Source organism: Oncorhynchus mykiss, unplaced genomic scaffold (assembly GCF_013265735.2).
Source record: "Oncorhynchus mykiss isolate Arlee unplaced genomic scaffold, USDA_OmykA_1.1 un_scaffold_164, whole genome shotgun sequence".
Taxonomy (NCBI): Eukaryota; Metazoa; Chordata; class Actinopteri; order Salmoniformes; family Salmonidae; genus Oncorhynchus; species Oncorhynchus mykiss.
Window position 1 is genome coordinate 300,212 of NW_023493668.1, and position 18,968 is coordinate 319,179.

General features: G+C 47.0%; 1 protein-coding gene across 1 annotated transcript in view; it reads left to right on the top strand.

Annotated features, from left to right (window-relative positions):
* Positions 1 to 313: 313 nt before the first annotated feature.
* fam117ba (family with sequence similarity 117 member Ba) overlaps positions 314 to 18,968 on the top strand; it is a 36,194-nt gene continuing 17,539 nt past the window's right edge. The window contains exons 1-4 of the mRNA XM_036972483.1: positions 314 to 334; positions 4,406 to 4,958; positions 17,270 to 17,415; positions 17,613 to 17,696. Coding sequence (XP_036828378.1) covers positions 314 to 334; positions 4,406 to 4,958; positions 17,270 to 17,415; positions 17,613 to 17,696 — 804 coding nt within the window. The remainder of the gene's footprint in view (positions 335 to 4,405; positions 4,959 to 17,269; positions 17,416 to 17,612; positions 17,697 to 18,968) is intronic.

Genomic DNA, 18,968 nt, shown 5'->3' on the forward strand with positions numbered 1-18,968 from the left:
CCCCTGTTAGATGATGATTAGGTATCTCCCTTCCCCTGTTAGATGATGATTAGGTATCTCCCTCCCCTGTTAGATGATGATTAGGTATCTCCCTTCCCCTGTTAGATGATGATTAGGTATCTCCCTCCCCTGTTAGATGATGATTAGGTATCTCCCTTCCCTGTTAGATGATGATTAGGTATCTCCCTCCCCTGTTAGATGATGATTAGGTATCTCCCTCCCCTGTTAGATGATGATTAGGTATCTCCCTCCCCTGTTAGATGATGATTAGGTATCTCCCTCCCCTGTTAGATGATGATTATCAAAAATGAAAATGGCGCCGGAGGAGATGGCTGTCTCCTAACCAATTGTGTTTTTTTTCACGATATTTGTCAATTATTTTGTACATAATGTTTCTGCAACCATATTTTATGTCAGAAAAGAGCTTCTGGATGTCAGGACAGCGATCACTCACCTCAGATTAGACAAAGAGCTTCTAGATATCAGGACAGCGATCACTCACCTCGGATTAGACAAAGAGCTTCTAGATATCAGGACAGCGATCACCCACCTCGGATTAGACAAAGAGCTTCTGGATATCAGGACAGCGATCACTCACCTCGGATTAGACAAAGAGCTTCTGGATATCAGGACAGCGATCACTCACCTCGGATTAGACAAAGAGTTTCTGGATATCAGGACAGCGATCACCCATCTCGGATTAGACAAAGAGCTTCTGGATATCAGGACAGCGATCACCCACCTCGGATTAGACAAAGAGCTTCTAGATATCAGGACAGCGATCACCCACCTCGGATTAGACAAAGAGCTTCTGGATATCAGGACAGCGATCACTCACCTCGGATTAGACAAAGAGCTTCTGGATATCAGGACAGCGATCACCCACCTCGGATTAGACAAAGAGCTTCTAGATATCAGGACAGCGATCACCCACCTCGGATTAGACAAAGAGCTTCTGGATATCAGGACAGCGATCACTCACCTCGGATTAGACAAAGAGCTTCTAGATATCAAGACAGCGATCACCCACCTCGGATTAGACAAAGAGCTTCTGGATATCAGGACAGCGATCACTCACCTCGGATTAGACAAAGAGCTTCTAGATATCAGGACAGCGATCACCCACCTCGGATTAGACAAAGAGTTTCTGGATATCAGGACAGCGATCCCTCACCTCGGATTAGACAAAGAGCTTCTGGATATCAGGACAGCGATCACCCACCTCGGATTAGACAAAGAGCTTCTAGATATCAGGACAGCGATCACCCACCTCGGATTAGACAAAGAGCTTCTGGATATCAGGACAGCGATCACCCACCTCGGATTAGACAAAGAGCTTCTCGATATCAGGACATCTAGGAAAGCTGCCGTTACCGTCAATATTACTCGCCAACGTGCAATCATTGGACAATAAACTAGACGAGGTACGATCACGAATATCCTACCAACGGGACATCAAAAACTGTAATATCTTCTGCTTCACGGAATCGTGGCTGAATGACGACATGGATATTCAGCTAGCGGGATATACGCTGCACCCGCAAGATAGAACAGACGAGGGGGGGCTTAACATTCACAAGGCTGCAGGGCCAGACGGGTTACCAGGACGTGTACTCAGAGCTGGTCAGCACATGCTCTGAGTACACGTCCTGGTAACCCGTCTGGCCCTGCAGCCTTGTGAATGTTAACCTGTTTATTAAAGGTCTAACTCACCTTGGCTACAGAGTGCATAAGCACACAGTCATCCGGAACAGCTGGTGCTTTCATGCATGGGGGCAAACTACCTGCCCTCCACGACACCTACACCACCCGATGTCACAGGAAGGCCAAAACGATCATCAAGGACAACAACCACCCGAGCCACTGCCTGTTCACCCCGCTATTATCCAGAAGGCGAGGTCAGTACAGGTGCATCAAAGCTGGGCCCGAGACACTGAAAAACAGCTTCTATCTCAAGGCCATCAGACTGTAAAACAGCCACCACTAACATTTAGTAGCTGCTGCCAACACACTGACCCAAATCACTTTATTAATAAAAAATTGGATGTCATTTTATTTTTTACCTTTATTTAACCAGGTAGGCCAGTTGAGAACACCTTTATTTAACCAGGTAGGCCAGTTGAGAACACCTTTATTTAACCAGGTAGGCGAGTTGAGAACACCTTTATTTAACCAGGTAGGCTAGTTGAGAACACCTTTATTTAACCAGGTAAGCCAGTTGAGAACACCTTTATTTAACCAGGTAGGCCAGTTGAGAACAGCTTCTCATTTCCAACTGCGAGCTGGCAGTAAATGTATCACTAGTCAATTTACACAATGCCACTTTATATAATGTTTACATACCCTACATTACTCATCTCATATGTATGTACTGTACTCTATACCATCTACTGCATCTTGCCTATGCCGTTCTGACATCGCTCATCCATATATTGATATGTACATATTCATTCCTTTACACTTGTGTGTATTAGGTAGTTGTTGTGAAATTGTTAGATTACTTGTTAGATATTACTGCACGGTCGGAACTAGAAGCACAAGCATTTTGCTACACTCGCATTAACATCTGCTAACCATGTGTATGTGACCAATAACATCTGATAACCATGTGTATGTGACCATTAACATCTGATAACCATGTGTATGTGACCAATAACATCTGCTAACCATGTGTATGTAACCAATAACATCTGCTAACCATGTGTATGTAACCAATAACATCTGCTAACCATGTGTATGTGACCAATAACATCTGCTAACCATGTGTATGTGACCAATAACATCTGATAACCATGTGTATGTAACCAATACAATTTGATTTGATTTGGTTCAGTGTTGCTCGACGCAAGCATAGCTGGTATTTAGCTAGTCTGGTAGGCTGGACAGCTCGTAGCTGGGTTTCAGCTCGTGTCACTGGACAGCTCGTAGCTGGGTTTCAGCTCGTGTCACTGGACAGCTCGTGTCACTGGACAGCTCGTAGCTGGGTTTCAGCTCGTGTCACTGGACAGCTCGTGTCACTGGACAGCTCGTAGCTGGGTTTCAGCTCGTGTCACTGGACAGCTCGTAGCTGGGTTTCAGCTCGTGTCACTGGACAGCTCGTAGCTGGGTTTCAGCTCGTAGCTGGGTTTCAGCTCGTGCCACTGGACAGCTCGTAGCTGGGTTTCAGCTCGTAGCTGGGTTTCAGCTCGTGTTACTGGACAGCTCGTAGCTGGGTTTCAGCTCGTAGCTGGGTTTCAGCTTGTAGCTGGGTTTCAGCTCGTGTCACTGGACAGCTCGTAGCTGGGTTTCAGCTCGTGTCACTGGACAGCTCGTAGTTACGATCCAAACACACAGCTGTGCTTGTGCACCGTGGTGCCTCTATCACAGGAAGTTACGATCCAAACACACAGCTGTGCTTGTGCACCGTGGTGCCTCTATCACAGGAAGTTACGATCCAAACACACAGCTGTGCTTGTGCACCGTGGTGCCTCTATCACAGGAAGTTACGATCCAAACACACAGCTGCCCATTACATGGAATTCTATGGTTAACCTTCCAACCTTCTAATATCAATGGCACAATATGAGCGATGTTTAAACAATAGGCTTGTTGTAGCTGGTGCTTTCAATGTTGGTTATATTATATATAATTTGAAAGGTAATTTCATGACCTTTCAGAACCACTTGTCAAACTTGGTTTAAAATGTACGAATGTGTTCGTTTTGTTCCTGTTCTAGGGTAAAATCCCTATGGGAAAGATGTATGGGATGGAGGGATAAAACAACGCGTTTTGTTCCTGTCCGAGGGTAAAATCCCTATAGGAAAGATGTATGGGATGGAGGGATAAAACAACGCGTTTTGTTCCTGTCCGAGGGTAAAATCCCTATGGGAAAGATGTATGGGATGGAGGGATAAAACAACGCGTTTTGTTCCTGTCCGAGGGTAAAATCCCTATGGGAAAGATGTATGGGATGGAGGGATAAAACAACGCGTTTTGTTCCTGTCCGAGGGTAAAATCCCTATGGGAAAGATGTATGGGATGGAGGGATAAAACAACGCGTTTTGTTCCTGTCCGAGGGTAAAATCCCTATGGGAAAGATGTATGGGATGGAGGGATAAAACAACGCGTTATCACATACATACTACCATTGCTGCACTGCTATCACACATTGTCCAACTCTAGGCACATAGACCTTCAGAAAAATCACTGAGACATCGTTTCCCTAAGTGAGCCTGACCGAACCCCTGGTTCATGGACTATATCCGTTATATTGTGTGTTGCTGACAACTGCCTCAAAGTCTATTTGATTTCAGGCCCTGTTTTTGTTTTGTAATTGAAAATAATCCGTTCACTGACTGTTAAACTCATATAGACCGGTGGGTTTTTAGACCGCATGGAAACCACCGCACTGTTATTTATACGGTAGGTCTATGCATCGCCCCGCACACGCGCGCCTTGGTTCGTGGAGATCATCTGCACCACGCGCCCTAGCAACTGCAGCATCAGCACGAGCAGCGTGGTGACTCGCTACGACAAAGCCACGCACGGATCCGCTGTGACGGTCTCTCTCCGCTCTGCAAGCAAAGGATCTTCCATCCCCCGCCCTGTTATTTGTTATTTCCCTGATATTCTTCGCGCTAATCTGCAACGTGGATCCTCGCTACCTGAAATATTTTCATCGGATGATATATTTTCACCATCACGACAAAACGGACTGCTCATCCTCATCATCAACAACACCGCGCGTTTCAGCAGGCAGGCTACAGCAACGCCCATAGCAACCTCTCTATGCGCATCCACGAGCCATCTGTTCATTACTGCTTGTTTGTGTCTGTCGTCTCCGTCTCCGACATCTCTGCTCCGCTGTCGCCCTCTCCCGGTTCCTCCCCCTGATCCCCCCCTGTCTCGTCTCCAGGTTAGCGGCAGGTCTCATCTCTCGCCTCGCTGCTGGGCACGTATCCTCCAAGGCCTCTTCACAGGTGAGCCAATCACTGGATCTGATTTATCAAACGGATAATACTACCGCTAATGCATGCACCGGTCGGCATTGATCATATATTTATCATTTATCTTCTCTTGATCATGGCTGTGTGTTCTTAATAGTGATGACTACTGTAACATGTTGTCCAATGTTTAAGAGTGTGGTCCTGCAGAGAGAGAGAGGGAGAGAAAAAGAGAGAGCACATTGTTGGCATCTGGTTTGTGTTTGGATCCAGATATACAGTATGAAGTGCCTTGGTCCCATAGCAACAGTGATGCTTGGTTCTGAGGGAAAGGGAGGGCTCTGCTGCCAAATATAGCTTCTCTGCTGGACCAGCTCTCTCTCTTGTATTAGGGTTAATCTGAGCAGCATGACAATAACAGCAGACTCAGCTTGTTTCTGAATTGAAACAGGGTAGAGGTCACAGGGGGTAGAGGAGACAGGATAGAGGGGGCAGGAGACCGGGTAATTGGGATGGGGTAGAGGAGACAAGGGGTAGATGGGACAGGGGGTAGAGGAGACAGGGGGTAGAGGGGGTAGAGGGGACAGGGGGTAGAGGAGACTGGATAGAGGGGGCAGGAGACCGGGTAATTGGGATGGGGTAGAGGAGACAAGGGGTAGAGGGGACAGGGGGTAGAGGAGACAGGGGGTAGAGGGGACAGGGGGTAGAGGGGACAGGGGGTAGAGGAGACTGGGTAGAGGGGACAGGGGGTAGAGGAGACAGGGGGTAGAGGGAACAGGGGGTAGAGGGAACAGGGGGTAGAGGGAACAGGGGGTAGAGGAGACTGGGTTAGAGGGGACAGAGGGTAGAGGAGACAGGAGGGTAGAGGGGACAGGAGGTAGAGGAGACAGGGGGTAGAGGGGACAGGAGGGTAGAGGAGACAGGGTATCTGGGGACTGGGGGGTAGAGGGGACAGGAGGGTAGAGGGGACAGGAGGTAGAGGAGACAGGGGGTAGAGGGGACAGGAGGGTAGAGGAGACAGGGTATCTGGGGACTGGGGGGTAGAGGGGACAGGAGGGTAGAGGAGACTGGGTAGAAGGGATAGGGGGTAGAGGGGATAGGGGGTAGAGGAGACGGGGTAGAGGAGACAGGAGGGTAGAGGAGACAGGATAGAGGGGGCAGGGTATAGAGGAGACGGGGTAGAGCAGAAGGGGGGTCGAGGAGAGAGGGTATCTGGGGACTGGGGGGTAGAGAGGACAAGAGGGTAGAGGAGACAAGGGGTAGAGGAGAAAAGGGGTAGAGGAGACATGGGGTAGAGGGGACAGGGGGTAGAGGAGACAGGAGGTAGAGGAGATGGGGTAGAGGAGATGGGGTAGAGGAGACGGGGTAGAGGAGACGGGGTAGAGGAGACATGGGGTAGAGGGGACAGGGGGTAGAGGAGACAGGGGGTAGAGGGGACAGGGGGTAGAGGAGACAGGGGGTAGAGGAGACAGGAGGTAGAGGAGATGGGGTAGAGGAGATGGGGTAGAGGAGACGGGGTAGAGGGGACAGGGGGTAGAGGAGACAGGGGGTAGAGGAGACAGGGTAAAGGGGGTAGAGGAGACAGGGTAAAAGGGGTAGAGGAGACAGGGTAAAGGGGGTAGAGGAGACAGGGTAAAGGGGGTAGAGGAGACAGGGTAAGGGGAACAGAGGGTCTTTATGATGGGTTAGGTTTGATATGGCTGGGTTGGATGGTCGGTATGATGGGTTAGGGTTGATATGGCTGGGTTGGATAGTCTGTATGATGGGTTAGGTTTGATATGGCTGGGTTGGATGGTCGGTATGATGGGTTAGGGTTGATATGGCTGGGTTGGATGGTCTGTATGATGGGTTAGGGTTGATATGGCTGGGTTGGATGGTCTGTATGATGGGTTAGGGTTGATATGGCTGGGTTGGATGGTCTGTATGATGGGTTAGGGTTGATATGGCTGGGTTGGATGGTCTGTATGATGGGTTAGGGTTGATATGGCTGGGTTGGATGGTTAGTGTATATTGTATTGATGTGATATGACTGGGTTGGATGGTCTATATGATGGGTTAGGGTTGATATGACTGGGTTGGATGGTCTGTATGATGGGTTAGGGTTGATATGGCTGGGTTGGATGGTCTGTATGATGGGTTAGGTTTGATATGGCTGGGTTGGATGATCTGTATGATGGGTTAGGGTTGATATGGCTGGGTTGGATGGTCTGTATGATGGGTTAGGGTTGATATGGCTGGGTTGGATGGTCTGTATGATGGGTTAGGGTTGATATGGCTGGGTTGGATGATCTGTATGATGGGTTAGGGTTGATATGGCTGGGTTGGATGGTCTGTATGATGGGTTAGGGTTGATATGGCTGGGTTGGATGGTCTGTATGATGGGTTAGGGTTGATATGGCTGGGTTGGATGGTCTATATGATGGGTTAGGGTTGATATGACTGGGTTGGATGGTCTGTATGATGGGTTAGGGTTGATATGGCTGTGTTGGATGGTCTGTATGATGGGTTAGGGTTGATATGACTGGGTTGGATGGTCTGTATGATGGGTTAGGGTTGATATGGCTGGGTTGGATGGTCTGTATGATGGGTTAGGGTTGATATGGCTGGGTTGGATGGTCTGTATGATGGGTTAGGGTTGATATGGCTGGGTTGGATGGTCTGTATGATGGGTTAGGGTTGATATGGCTGGGTTGGATGGTCTGTATGATGGGTTAGGGTTGATATGGCTGGGTTGGATGGTCTGTATGATGGGTTAGGGTTGATATGGCTGGGTTGGATGGTCTGTATGATGGGTTAGGGTTGATATGGCTGGGGTGGATGGTCTGTATGATGGGTTAGGGTTGATATGGCTGGGTTGGATGGTTTGTATGATGGGTTAGGGTTGATATGACTGGGTTGGATGGTCTGTATGATGGGTTAGGGTTGATATGGCTGGGTTGGATGGTCTATATGATGGGTTAGGGTTGATATGGCTGGGTTGGATGGTCGGTATGATGGGTTAGGGTTGATATGGCTGGGTTGGATGGTCTGTATGATGGGTTAGGGTTGATATGGCTGGGTTGGATGGTCTGTATGATGGGTTAGGGTTGATATGGCTGGGTTGGATGGTCTGTATGATGGGTTAGGGTTGATATGGCTGGGCTGGATGGTCTGTATGATGGGTTAGGGTTGATATGGCTGGGTTGGATGGTTAGTGTATATTGTATTGATGTGATATGGCTGGGTTGGATGGTCTGTATGATGGGTTAGGGTTGATATGACTGGGTTGGATGGTCTGTATGATGGGTTAGGGTTGATATGGCTGGGTTGGATGGTCTGTATGATGGGTTAGGGTTGATATGGCTGGGCTGGATGGTCTGTATGATGGGTTAGGGTTGATATGGCTGGGTTGGATGGTCTGTATGATGGGTTAGGGTTGATATGGCTGGGTTGGATGGTCTGTATGATGGGTTAGGGTTGATATGACTGGGTTGGATGGTCTATATGATGGGTTAGGGTTGATATGGCTGGGTTGGATGATCTGTATGATGGGTTAGGGTTGATATGGGTGGGTTGGATGGTCTGTATGATGGGTTAGGGTTCATATGGCTGGGTTGGATGGTCTGTATGATGGGTTAGGGTTGATATGGCTGGGTTGGATGATCTGTATGATGGGTTATGGTTGATATGGCTGGGTTGGATGGTCTGTATGATGGGTTAGGGTTGATATGGCTGGGTTGGATGATCTGTATGATGGGTTAGGGTTGATATGGCTGGGTTGGATGATCTGTATGATGGGTTAGGGTTGATATGGCTGGGTTGGATGATCTGTATGATGGGTTAGGGTTGATATGGCTGGGCTGGATGGTCTGTATGATGGGTTAGGGTTGATATGGCTGGGCTGGATGGTCTGTATGATGGGTTAGGGTTGATATGGGTGGGTTGGATGGTCTGTATGATGGGTTAGGGTTGATATGGCTGGGTTGGATGGTCTGTATGATGGGTTAGGGTTGATATGGCTGGGTTGGATGGTTAGTGTATATTGTATTGATGTGATATGACTGGGTTGGATGGTCTATATGATGGGTTAGGGTTGATATGACTGGGTTGGATGGTCTGTATGATGGGTTAGGGTTGATATGGCTGGGTTGGATGGTCTGTATGATGGGTTAGGTTTGATATGGCTGGGTTGGATGATCTGTATGATGGGTTAGGGTTGATATGGCTGGGTTGGATGGTCTGTATGATGGGTTAGGGTTGATATGGCTGGGTTGGATGGTCTGTATGATGGGTTAGGGTTGATATGGCTGGGTTGGATGATCTGTATGATGGGTTAGGGTTGATATGGCTGGGTTGGATGGTCTGTATGATGGGTTAGGGTTGATATGGCTGGGTTGGATGGTCTGTATGATGGGTTAGGGTTGATATGGCTGGGTTGGATGGTCTATATGATGGGTTAGGGTTGATATGACTGGGTTGGATGGTCTGTATGATGGGTTAGGGTTGATATGGCTGTGTTGGATGGTCTGTATGATGGGTTAGGGTTGATATGACTGGGTTGGATGGTCTGTATGATGGGTTAGGGTTGATATGGCTGGGTTGGATGGTCTGTATGATGGGTTAGGGTTGATATGGCTGGGTTGGATGGTCTGTATGATGGGTTAGGGTTGATATGGCTGGGTTGGATGGTCTGTATGATGGGTTAGGGTTGATATGGCTGGGTTGGATGGTCTGTATGATGGGTTAGGGTTGATATGGCTGGGTTGGATGGTCTGTATGATGGGTTAGGGTTGATATGGCTGGGTTGGATGGTCTGTATGATGGGTTAGGGTTGATATGGCTGGGCTGGATGGTCTGTATGATGGGTTAGGGTTGATATGGCTGGGTTGGATGGTTTGTATGATGGGTTAGGGTTGATATGACTGGGTTGGATGGTCTGTATGATGGGTTAGGGTTGATATGGCTGGGTTGGATGGTCTATATGATGGGTTAGGGTTGATATGGCTGGGTTGGATGGTCAGTATGATGGGTTAGGGTTGATATGGCTGGGTTGGATGGTCTGTATGATGGGTTAGGGTTGATATGGCTGGGTTGGATGGTCTGTATGATGGGTTAGGGTTGATATGGCTGGGTTGGATGGTCTGTATGATGGGTTAGGGTTGATATGGCTGGGCTGGATGGTCTGTATGATGGGTTAGGGTTGATATGGCTGGGTTGGATGGTTAGTGTATATTGTATTGATGTGATATGGCTGGGTTGGATGGTCTGTATGATGGGTTAGGGTTGATATGACTGGGTTGGATGGTCTGTATGATGGGTTAGGGTTGATATGGCTGGGTTGGATGGTCTGTATGATGGGTTAGGGTTGATATGGCTGGGCTGGATGGTCTGTATGATGGGTTAGGGTTGATATGGCTGGGTTGGATGGTCTGTATGATGGGTTAGGGTTGATATGGCTGGGTTGGATGGTCTGTATGATGGGTTAGGGTTGATATGACTGGGTTGGATGGTCTATATGATGGGTTAGGGTTGATATGGCTGGGTTGGATGATCTGTATGATGGGTTAGGGTTGATATGGGTGGGTTGGATGGTCTGTATGATGGGTTAGGGTTCATATGGCTGGGTTGGATGGTCTGTATGATGGGTTAGGGTTGATATGGCTGGGTTGGATGATCTGTATGATGGGTTAGGGTTGATATGGCTGGGTTGGATGGTCTGTATGATGGGTTAGGGTTGATATGGCTGGGTTGGATGATCTGTATGATGGGTTAGGGTTGATATGGCTGGGTTGGATGATCTGTATGATGGGTTAGGGTTGATATGGCTGGGTTGGATGATCTGTATGATGGGTTAGGGTTGATATGGCTGGGCTGGATGGTCTGTATGATGGGTTAGGGTTGATATGGCTGGGCTGGATGGTCTGTATGATGGGTTAGGGTTGATATGGGTGGGTTGGATGGTCTGTATGATGGGTTAGGGTTGATATGGCTGGGTTGGATGGTCTGTATGATGGGTTAGGGTTCATATGGCTGGGTTGGATGGTCTGTATGATGGGTTAGGGTTGATATGGCTGGGCTGGATGGTCTGTATGATGGGTTAGGGTTGATATGGCTGGGTTGGATGGTCTGTATGATGGGTTAGGGTTGATATGGCTGGGTTGGATGGTTAGTGTATATTGTATTGATGTGATATGGCTGGGTTGGATGGTCTGTATGATGGGTTAGGGTTGATATGGCATGGTTGGATGGTCTGTATGATGGGTTAGGGTTGATATGGCTGGGTTGGATGGTCTGTATGATGGGTTAGGGTTGATATGGCTGGGTTGGATGGTCTGTATGATGGGTTAGGGTTGATATGGCTGGGTTGGATGGTCTGTATGATGGGTTAGGGTTGATATGGCTGGGTTGGATGGTCTGTATGATGGGTTAGGGTTGATATGGCTGGGTTGGATGGTCTGTATGATGGGTTAGGGTTGATATGGCTGGGCTGGATGGTCTGTATGATGGGTTAGGGTTGATATGGCTGGGTTGGATGGTTTGTATGATGGGTTAGGGTTGATATGACTGGGTTGGATGGTCTGTATGATGGGTTAGGGTTGATATGGCTGGGTTGGATGGTCTATATGATGGGTTAGGGTTGATATGGCTGGGTTGGATGGTCGGTATGATGGGTTAGGGTTGATATGGCTGGGTTGGATGGTCTGTATGATGGGTTAGGGTTGATATGGCTGGGTTGGATGGTCTGTATGATGGGTTAGGGTTGATATGGCTGGGTTGGATGGTCTGTATGATGGGTTAGGGTTGATATGGCTGGGCTGGATGGTCTGTATGATGGGTTAGGGTTGATATGGCTGGGTTGGATGGTTAGTGTATATTGTATTGATGTGATATGGCTGGGTTGGATGGTCTGTATGATGGGTTAGGGTTGATATGACTGGGTTGGATGGTCTGTATGATGGGTTAGGGTTGATATGGCTGGGTTGGATGGTCTGTATGATGGGTTAGGGTTGATATGGCTGGGCTGGATGGTCTGTATGATGGGTTAGGGTTGATATGGCTGGGTTGGATGGTCTGTATGATGGGTTAGGGTTGATATGGCTGGGTTGGATGGTCTGTATGATGGGTTAGGGTTGATATGACTGGGTTGGATGGTCTATATGATGGGTTAGGGTTGATATGGCTGGGTTGGATGATCTGTATGATGGGTTAGGGTTGATATGGGTGGGTTGGATGGTCTGTATGATGGGTTAGGGTTCATATGGCTGGGTTGGATGGTCTGTATGATGGGTTAGGGTTGATATGGCTGGGTTGGATGATCTGTATGATGGGTTAGGGTTGATATGGCTGGGTTGGATGGTCTGTATGATGGGTTAGGGTTGATATGGCTGGGTTGGATGATCTGTATGATGGGTTAGGGTTGATATGGCTGGGTTGGATGATCTGTATGATGGGTTAGGGTTGATATGGCTGGGTTGGATGATCTGTATGATGGGTTAGGGTTGATATGGCTGGGCTGGATGGTCTGTATGATGGGTTAGGGTTGATATGGCTGGGCTGGATGGTCTGTATGATGGGTTAGGGTTGATATGGGTGGGTTGGATGGTCTGTATGATGGGTTAGGGTTGATATGGCTGGGTTGGATGGTCTGTATGATGGGTTAGGGTTGATATGGCTGGGTTGGATGGTTAGTGTATATTGTATTGATGTGATATGACTGGGTTGGATGGTCTATATGATGGGTTAGGGTTGATATGACTGGGTTGGATGGTCTGTATGATGGGTTAGGGTTGATATGGCTGGGTTGGATGGTCTGTATGATGGGTTAGGTTTGATATGGCTGGGTTGGATGATCTGTATGATGGGTTAGGGTTGATATGGCTGGGTTGGATGGTCTGTATGATGGGTTAGGGTTGATATGGCTGGGTTGGATGGTCTGTATGATGGGTTAGGGTTGATATGGCTGGGTTGGATGATCTGTATGATGGGTTAGGGTTGATATGGCTGGGTTGGATGGTCTGTATGATGGGTTAGGGTTGATATGGCTGGGTTGGATGGTCTGTATGATGGGTTAGGGTTGATATGGCTGGGTTGGATGGTCTATATGATGGGTTAGGGTTGATATGACTGGGTTGGATGGTCTGTATGATGGGTTAGGGTTGATATGGCTGTGTTGGATGGTCTGTATGATGGGTTAGGGTTGATATGACTGGGTTGGATGGTCTGTATGATGGGTTAGGGTTGATATGGCTGGGTTGGATGGTCTGTATGATGGGTTAGGGTTGATATGGCTGGGTTGGATGGTCTGTATGATGGGTTAGGGTTGATATGGCTGGGTTGGATGGTCTGTATGATGGGTTAGGGTTGATATGGCTGGGTTGGATGGTCTGTATGATGGGTTAGGGTTGATATGGCTGGGTTGGATGGTCTGTATGATGGGTTAGGGTTGATATGGCTGGGTTGGATGGTCTGTATGATGGGTTAGGGTTGATATGGCTGGGCTGGATGGTCTGTATGATGGGTTAGGGTTAATATGGCTGGGTTGGATGGTTTGTATGATGGGTTAGGGTTGATATGACTGGGTTGGATGGTCTGTATGATGGGTTAGGGTTGATATGGCTGGGTTGGATGGTCTATATGATGGGTTAGGGTTGATATGGCTGGGTTGGATGGTCTGTATGATGGGTTAGGGTTGATATGGCTGGGTTGGATGGTCTGTATGATGGGTTAGGGTTGATATGGCTGGGCTGGATGGTCTGTATTATGGGTTAGGGTTGATATGGCTGGGTTGGATGGTTAGTGTATATTGTATTGATGTGATATGGCTGGGTTGGATGGTCTGTATGATGGGTTAGGGTTGATATGACTGGGTTGGATGGTCTGTATGATGGGTTAGGGTTGATATGGCTGGGTTGGATGGTCTGTATGATGGGTTAGGGTTGATATGGCTGGGCTGGATGGTCTGTATGATGGGTTAGGGTTGATATGGCTGGGTTGGATGGTCTGTATGATGGGTTAGGGTTGATATGGCTGGGTTGGATGGTCTGTATGATGGGTTAGGGTTGATATGACTGGGTTGGATGGTCTATATGATGGGTTAGGGTTGATATGGCTGGGTTGGATGATCTGTATGATGGGTTAGGGTTGATATGGGTGGGTTGGATGGTCTGTATGATGGGTTAGGGTTCATATGGCTGGGTTGGATGGTCTGTATGATGGGTTAGGGTTGATATGGCTGGGTTGGATGATCTGTATGATGGGTTAGGGTTGATATGGCTGGGTTGGATGGTCTGTATGATGGGTTAGGGTTGATATGGCTGGGTTGGATGATCTGTATGATGGGTTAGGGTTGATATGGCTGGGTTGGATGATCTGTATGATGGGTTAGGGTTGATATGGCTGGGTTGGATGATCTGTATGATGGGTTAGGGTTGATATGGCTGGGCTGGATGGTCTGTATGATGGGTTAGGGTTGATATGGCTGGGCTGGATGGTCTGTATGATGGGTTAGGGTTGATATGGGTGGGTTGGATGGTCTGTATGATGGGTTAGGGTTGATATGGCTGGGTTGGATGGTCTGTATGATGGGTTAGGGTTCATATGGCTGGGTTGGATGGTCTGTATGATGGGTTAGGGTTGATATGGCTGGGCTGGATGGTCTGTATGATGGGTTAGGGTTGATATGGCTGGGTTGGATGGTCTGTATGATGGGTTAGGGTTGATATGGCTGGGTTGGATGGTTAGTGTATATTGTATTGATGTGATATGGCTGGGTTGGATGGTCTGTATGATGGGTTAGGGTTCATATGGCTGGGTTGGATGGTCTGTATGATGGGTTAGGGTTCATATGGCTGGGTTGGATGGTCTGTATGATGGGTTAGGGTTGATATGGCTGGGTTGGATGGTCTGTATGATGGGTTAGGGTTGATATGGCTGGGTTGGATGGTCTGTATGATGGGTTAGGGTTGATATGGCTGGGCTGGATGGTCTGTATGATGGGTTAGGGTTCATATGGCTGGGCTGGATGGTCGGTATGATGGGTTAGGGTTGATATGACTGGGTTGGATGGTCTGTATGATGGGTTAGGGTTGATATGGCTGGGTTGGATGGTCTGTATGATGGGTTAGGGTTGATATGGGCTGGATGGTCTGTATGATGGGTTAGGGTTGATATGACTGGGTTGGATGGTTTGTATGATGGGTTAGGGTTGATATGGCTGGGTTGGATGGTCTGTATGATGGGTTAGGGTTGATATGGCTGGGTTGGATGGTCTGTATGATGGGTTAGGGTTGATATGGCTGGGTTGGATGGTCTGTATGATGGGTTAGGGTTGATATGGCTGGGTTGGATGGTCTATATGATGGGTTAGGGTTGATATGGCTGGGTTGGATGGTCTGTATGATGGGTTAGGGTTGATATGGCTGGGTTGGATGGTCTGTATGATGGGTTAGGGTTGATATGGCTGGGCTGGATGGTCTGTATGATGGGTTAGGGTTCATATGGCTGGGCTGGATGGTCGGTATGATGGGTTAGGGTTGATATGACTGGGTTGGATGGTCTGTATGATGGGTTAGGGTTGATATGGCTGGGTTGGATGGTCTGTATGATGGGTTAGGGTTGATATGGGCTGGATGGTCTGTATGATGGGTTAGGGTTGATATGACTGGGTTGGATGGTTTGTATGATGGGTTAGGGTTGATATGGCTGGGTTGGATGGTCTGTATGATGGGTTAGGGTTGATATGGCTGGGTTGGATGGTCTGTATGATGGGTTAGGGTTGATATGGCTGGGTTGGATGGTCTGTATGATGGGTTAGGGTTGATATGGCTTGGTTGGATGGTCTATATGATGGGTTAGGGTTGATATGGCTGGGTTGGATGGTCTGTATGATGGGTTAGGGTTGATATGGCTGGGTTGGATGGTCTGTATGATGGGTTAGGGTTGATATGGCTGGGCTGGATGGTCGGTATGATGGGTTAGGGTTGATATGGCTGGGTTGGATGGTCTGTATGATGGGTTAGGGTTGATATGACTGGGTTGGATGGTCTATATGATGGGTTAGGGTTCATATGGCTGGGTTGGATGGTCTGTATGATGGGTTAGGTTTGATATGGCTGGGTTGGATGGTCTGTATGATGGGTTAGGTTTGATATGGCTGGGTTGGATGGTCTGTATGATGGGTTAGGGTTGATATGGCTGGGTTGGATGGTCTGTATGATGGGTTAGGGTTGATATGGCTGGGTTGGATGGTCTGTATGATGGGTTAGGGTTGATATGACTGGGTTGGATGGTCTGTATGATGGGTTAGGGTTGATATGACTGGGTTGTATGGTCTGTATGATGGGTTAGGGTTGATATGGCTTTGTTGGATGGTTAGTGTATATTGTATTGATGTGATATGGCTGGGTTGGATGGTCTATATGATGGGTTAGGGTTGATATGACTGGGTTGGATGGTCTGTATGATGGGTTAGGGTTGATATGGCTGGGTTGGATGGTCTGTATGATGGGTTAGAGTTGATATGGCTGGGTTGGATGGTCTATATGATGGGTTAGGGTTGATATGGCTGGGTTGGATGGTCTGTATGATGGGTTAGGGTTGATATGGCTGGGTTGGATGGTCTGTATGATGGGTTAGGGTTGATATGGCTGGGCTGGATGGTCGGTATGATGGGTTAGGGTTGATATGGCTGGGTTGGATGGTCTGTATGATGGGTTAGGGTTGATATGACTGGGTTGGATGGTCTATATGATGGGTTAGGGTTCATATGGCTGGGTTGGATGGTCTGTATGATGGGTTAGGTTTGATATGGCTGGGTTGGATGGTCTGTATGATGGGTTAGGGTTGATATGGCTGGGTTGGATGGTCTGTATGATGGGTTAGGGTTGATATGGCTGGGTTGGATGGTCTGTATGATGGGTTAGGGTTGATATGACTGGGTTGGATGGTCTGTATGATGGGTTAGGGTTGATATGACTGGGTTGTATGGTCTGTATGATGGGTTAGGGTTGATATGGCTGGGTTGGATGGTTAGTGTATATTGTATTGATGTGATATGGCTGGGTTGGATGGTCTATATGATGGGTTAGGGTTGATATGACTGGGTTGGATGGTCTGTATGATGGGTTAGGGTTGATATGGCTGGGTTGGATGGTCTGTATGATGGGTTAGGGTTGATATGGGTTGGATGGTTAGTGTATATTGTATTGATGGGTTACATCAGTGGGGCACCTGCCTCAGACTGAGCATCTCAGCTGTTTGTTTACAAACACAAGGGCTGTTTACAAACAACTCTTGCTATTGTGTTAGAATGAAATGTATTTCTTATTTTCCCCTCTCTTCTTCTCTTCCTGTCTTTCTGCTGAGAGCAGCTGATTCAGCTCCTCCCACTTCCTCTGGCTCCTCCCAGCTGTGGCCCCTACTGGGCACGCTCCTTGGCTCTTACCTTATTGGTCCCCGGCCTCAGGACGGAAGCCACGCCCACCACACTCCCTGCATGAGGGACAAGGCCACTCAGGTGAGTGTGTGTGTGTGTTTTTGTTTGTATTCATGCATCTCACCTGTCTCTCTCTGTGGTGTCAGACCCCCAGGGTGTGTGTGTGTGTGTGTGTGTGTGTGTGTGTGTGTATTCATCTATCTCACCTCTCTCTGTGGTGTCAGACCCCCAGTGTGTGTGTTTGTATTCATGCATCTCACCTCTCTCTGTGGTGTCAGACCCCCAGGGCCTGGGCGGATGAGAGGAGGCGGGGGAGCCACAAGAGATCGGCCTCCTGCGGGAGCACCGACCAGCTCAAAGAGGTTAGTCACACTGTTCAGTCTCTGCCTTTAGATAGTGACAACATAATAACAACATAGTGACAACATAATAACAACATAATAACAACATAGTGACAACATAATGACAACATAATAACAACATAATAACAACATAGTGACAACATAATAACAACATAGTGACAACATAATGACAACATAATAACAACATAATAACAACATAATAACAACATAATAACAACATAGTGACAACATAATAACAACATAATAACAACATAGTGACAACATAATAACAACATAGTGACAACATAGTGACAACATAATAACATCAGTGACAACATAATAACAACATAGTGACAACATAGTGACAACATAATAACAACATAGTGACAACATAGTGACAACATAATAACACCGACCAGCTCAGTGAGGTCAGTCACACTGTTCAGTCTCTGCCTTTAGATAGTGACAACATAATAACAACATAGTGACAACATAATAACAACATAATAACAACATAGTGACAACATAATAACAACATAATAACAACATAGTGACAACATAATAACATCAGTGACAACATAATGACAACATAATAACATCAGTGACAACATAATAACAACATAGTGACAACATAGTGACAACATAATAACAACATAATAACAACATAATGACAACATAATAACAACATAATAACACCAGTGACAACATAATAACATCAGTGACAACATAATAACAACATAGTGACAACATAGTGACAACATAATAACAACATAATAACAACATAATGACAACATAATAACAACATAATAACATCAGTGACAACATAATAACAACATAGTGACAACATAGTGACAACATAGTGACAACATAATAACAACATATTGACAACATAATAACAACATAGTGACAACATAATAACAACATAATAACAACATAGTGACAACATAATGACAACATAATAACATCAGTGACAACATAATAACAACATAGTGACAACATAGTGACAACATAATAACACCGACCAGCTCAGTGAGGTCAGTCACACTGTTCAGTCTCTGCCTTTAGATAGTGACAACATAATAACAACATAGTGACAACATAATAACAACATAATAACAACATAGTGACAACATAATAACATCAGTGACAACATAATGACAACATAATAACATCAGTGACAACATAATAACAACATAGTGACAACATAATAACAACATAATAACAACATAGTGACAACATAATAACAACATAATAACAACATAGTGACAACATAATAACATCAGTGACAACATA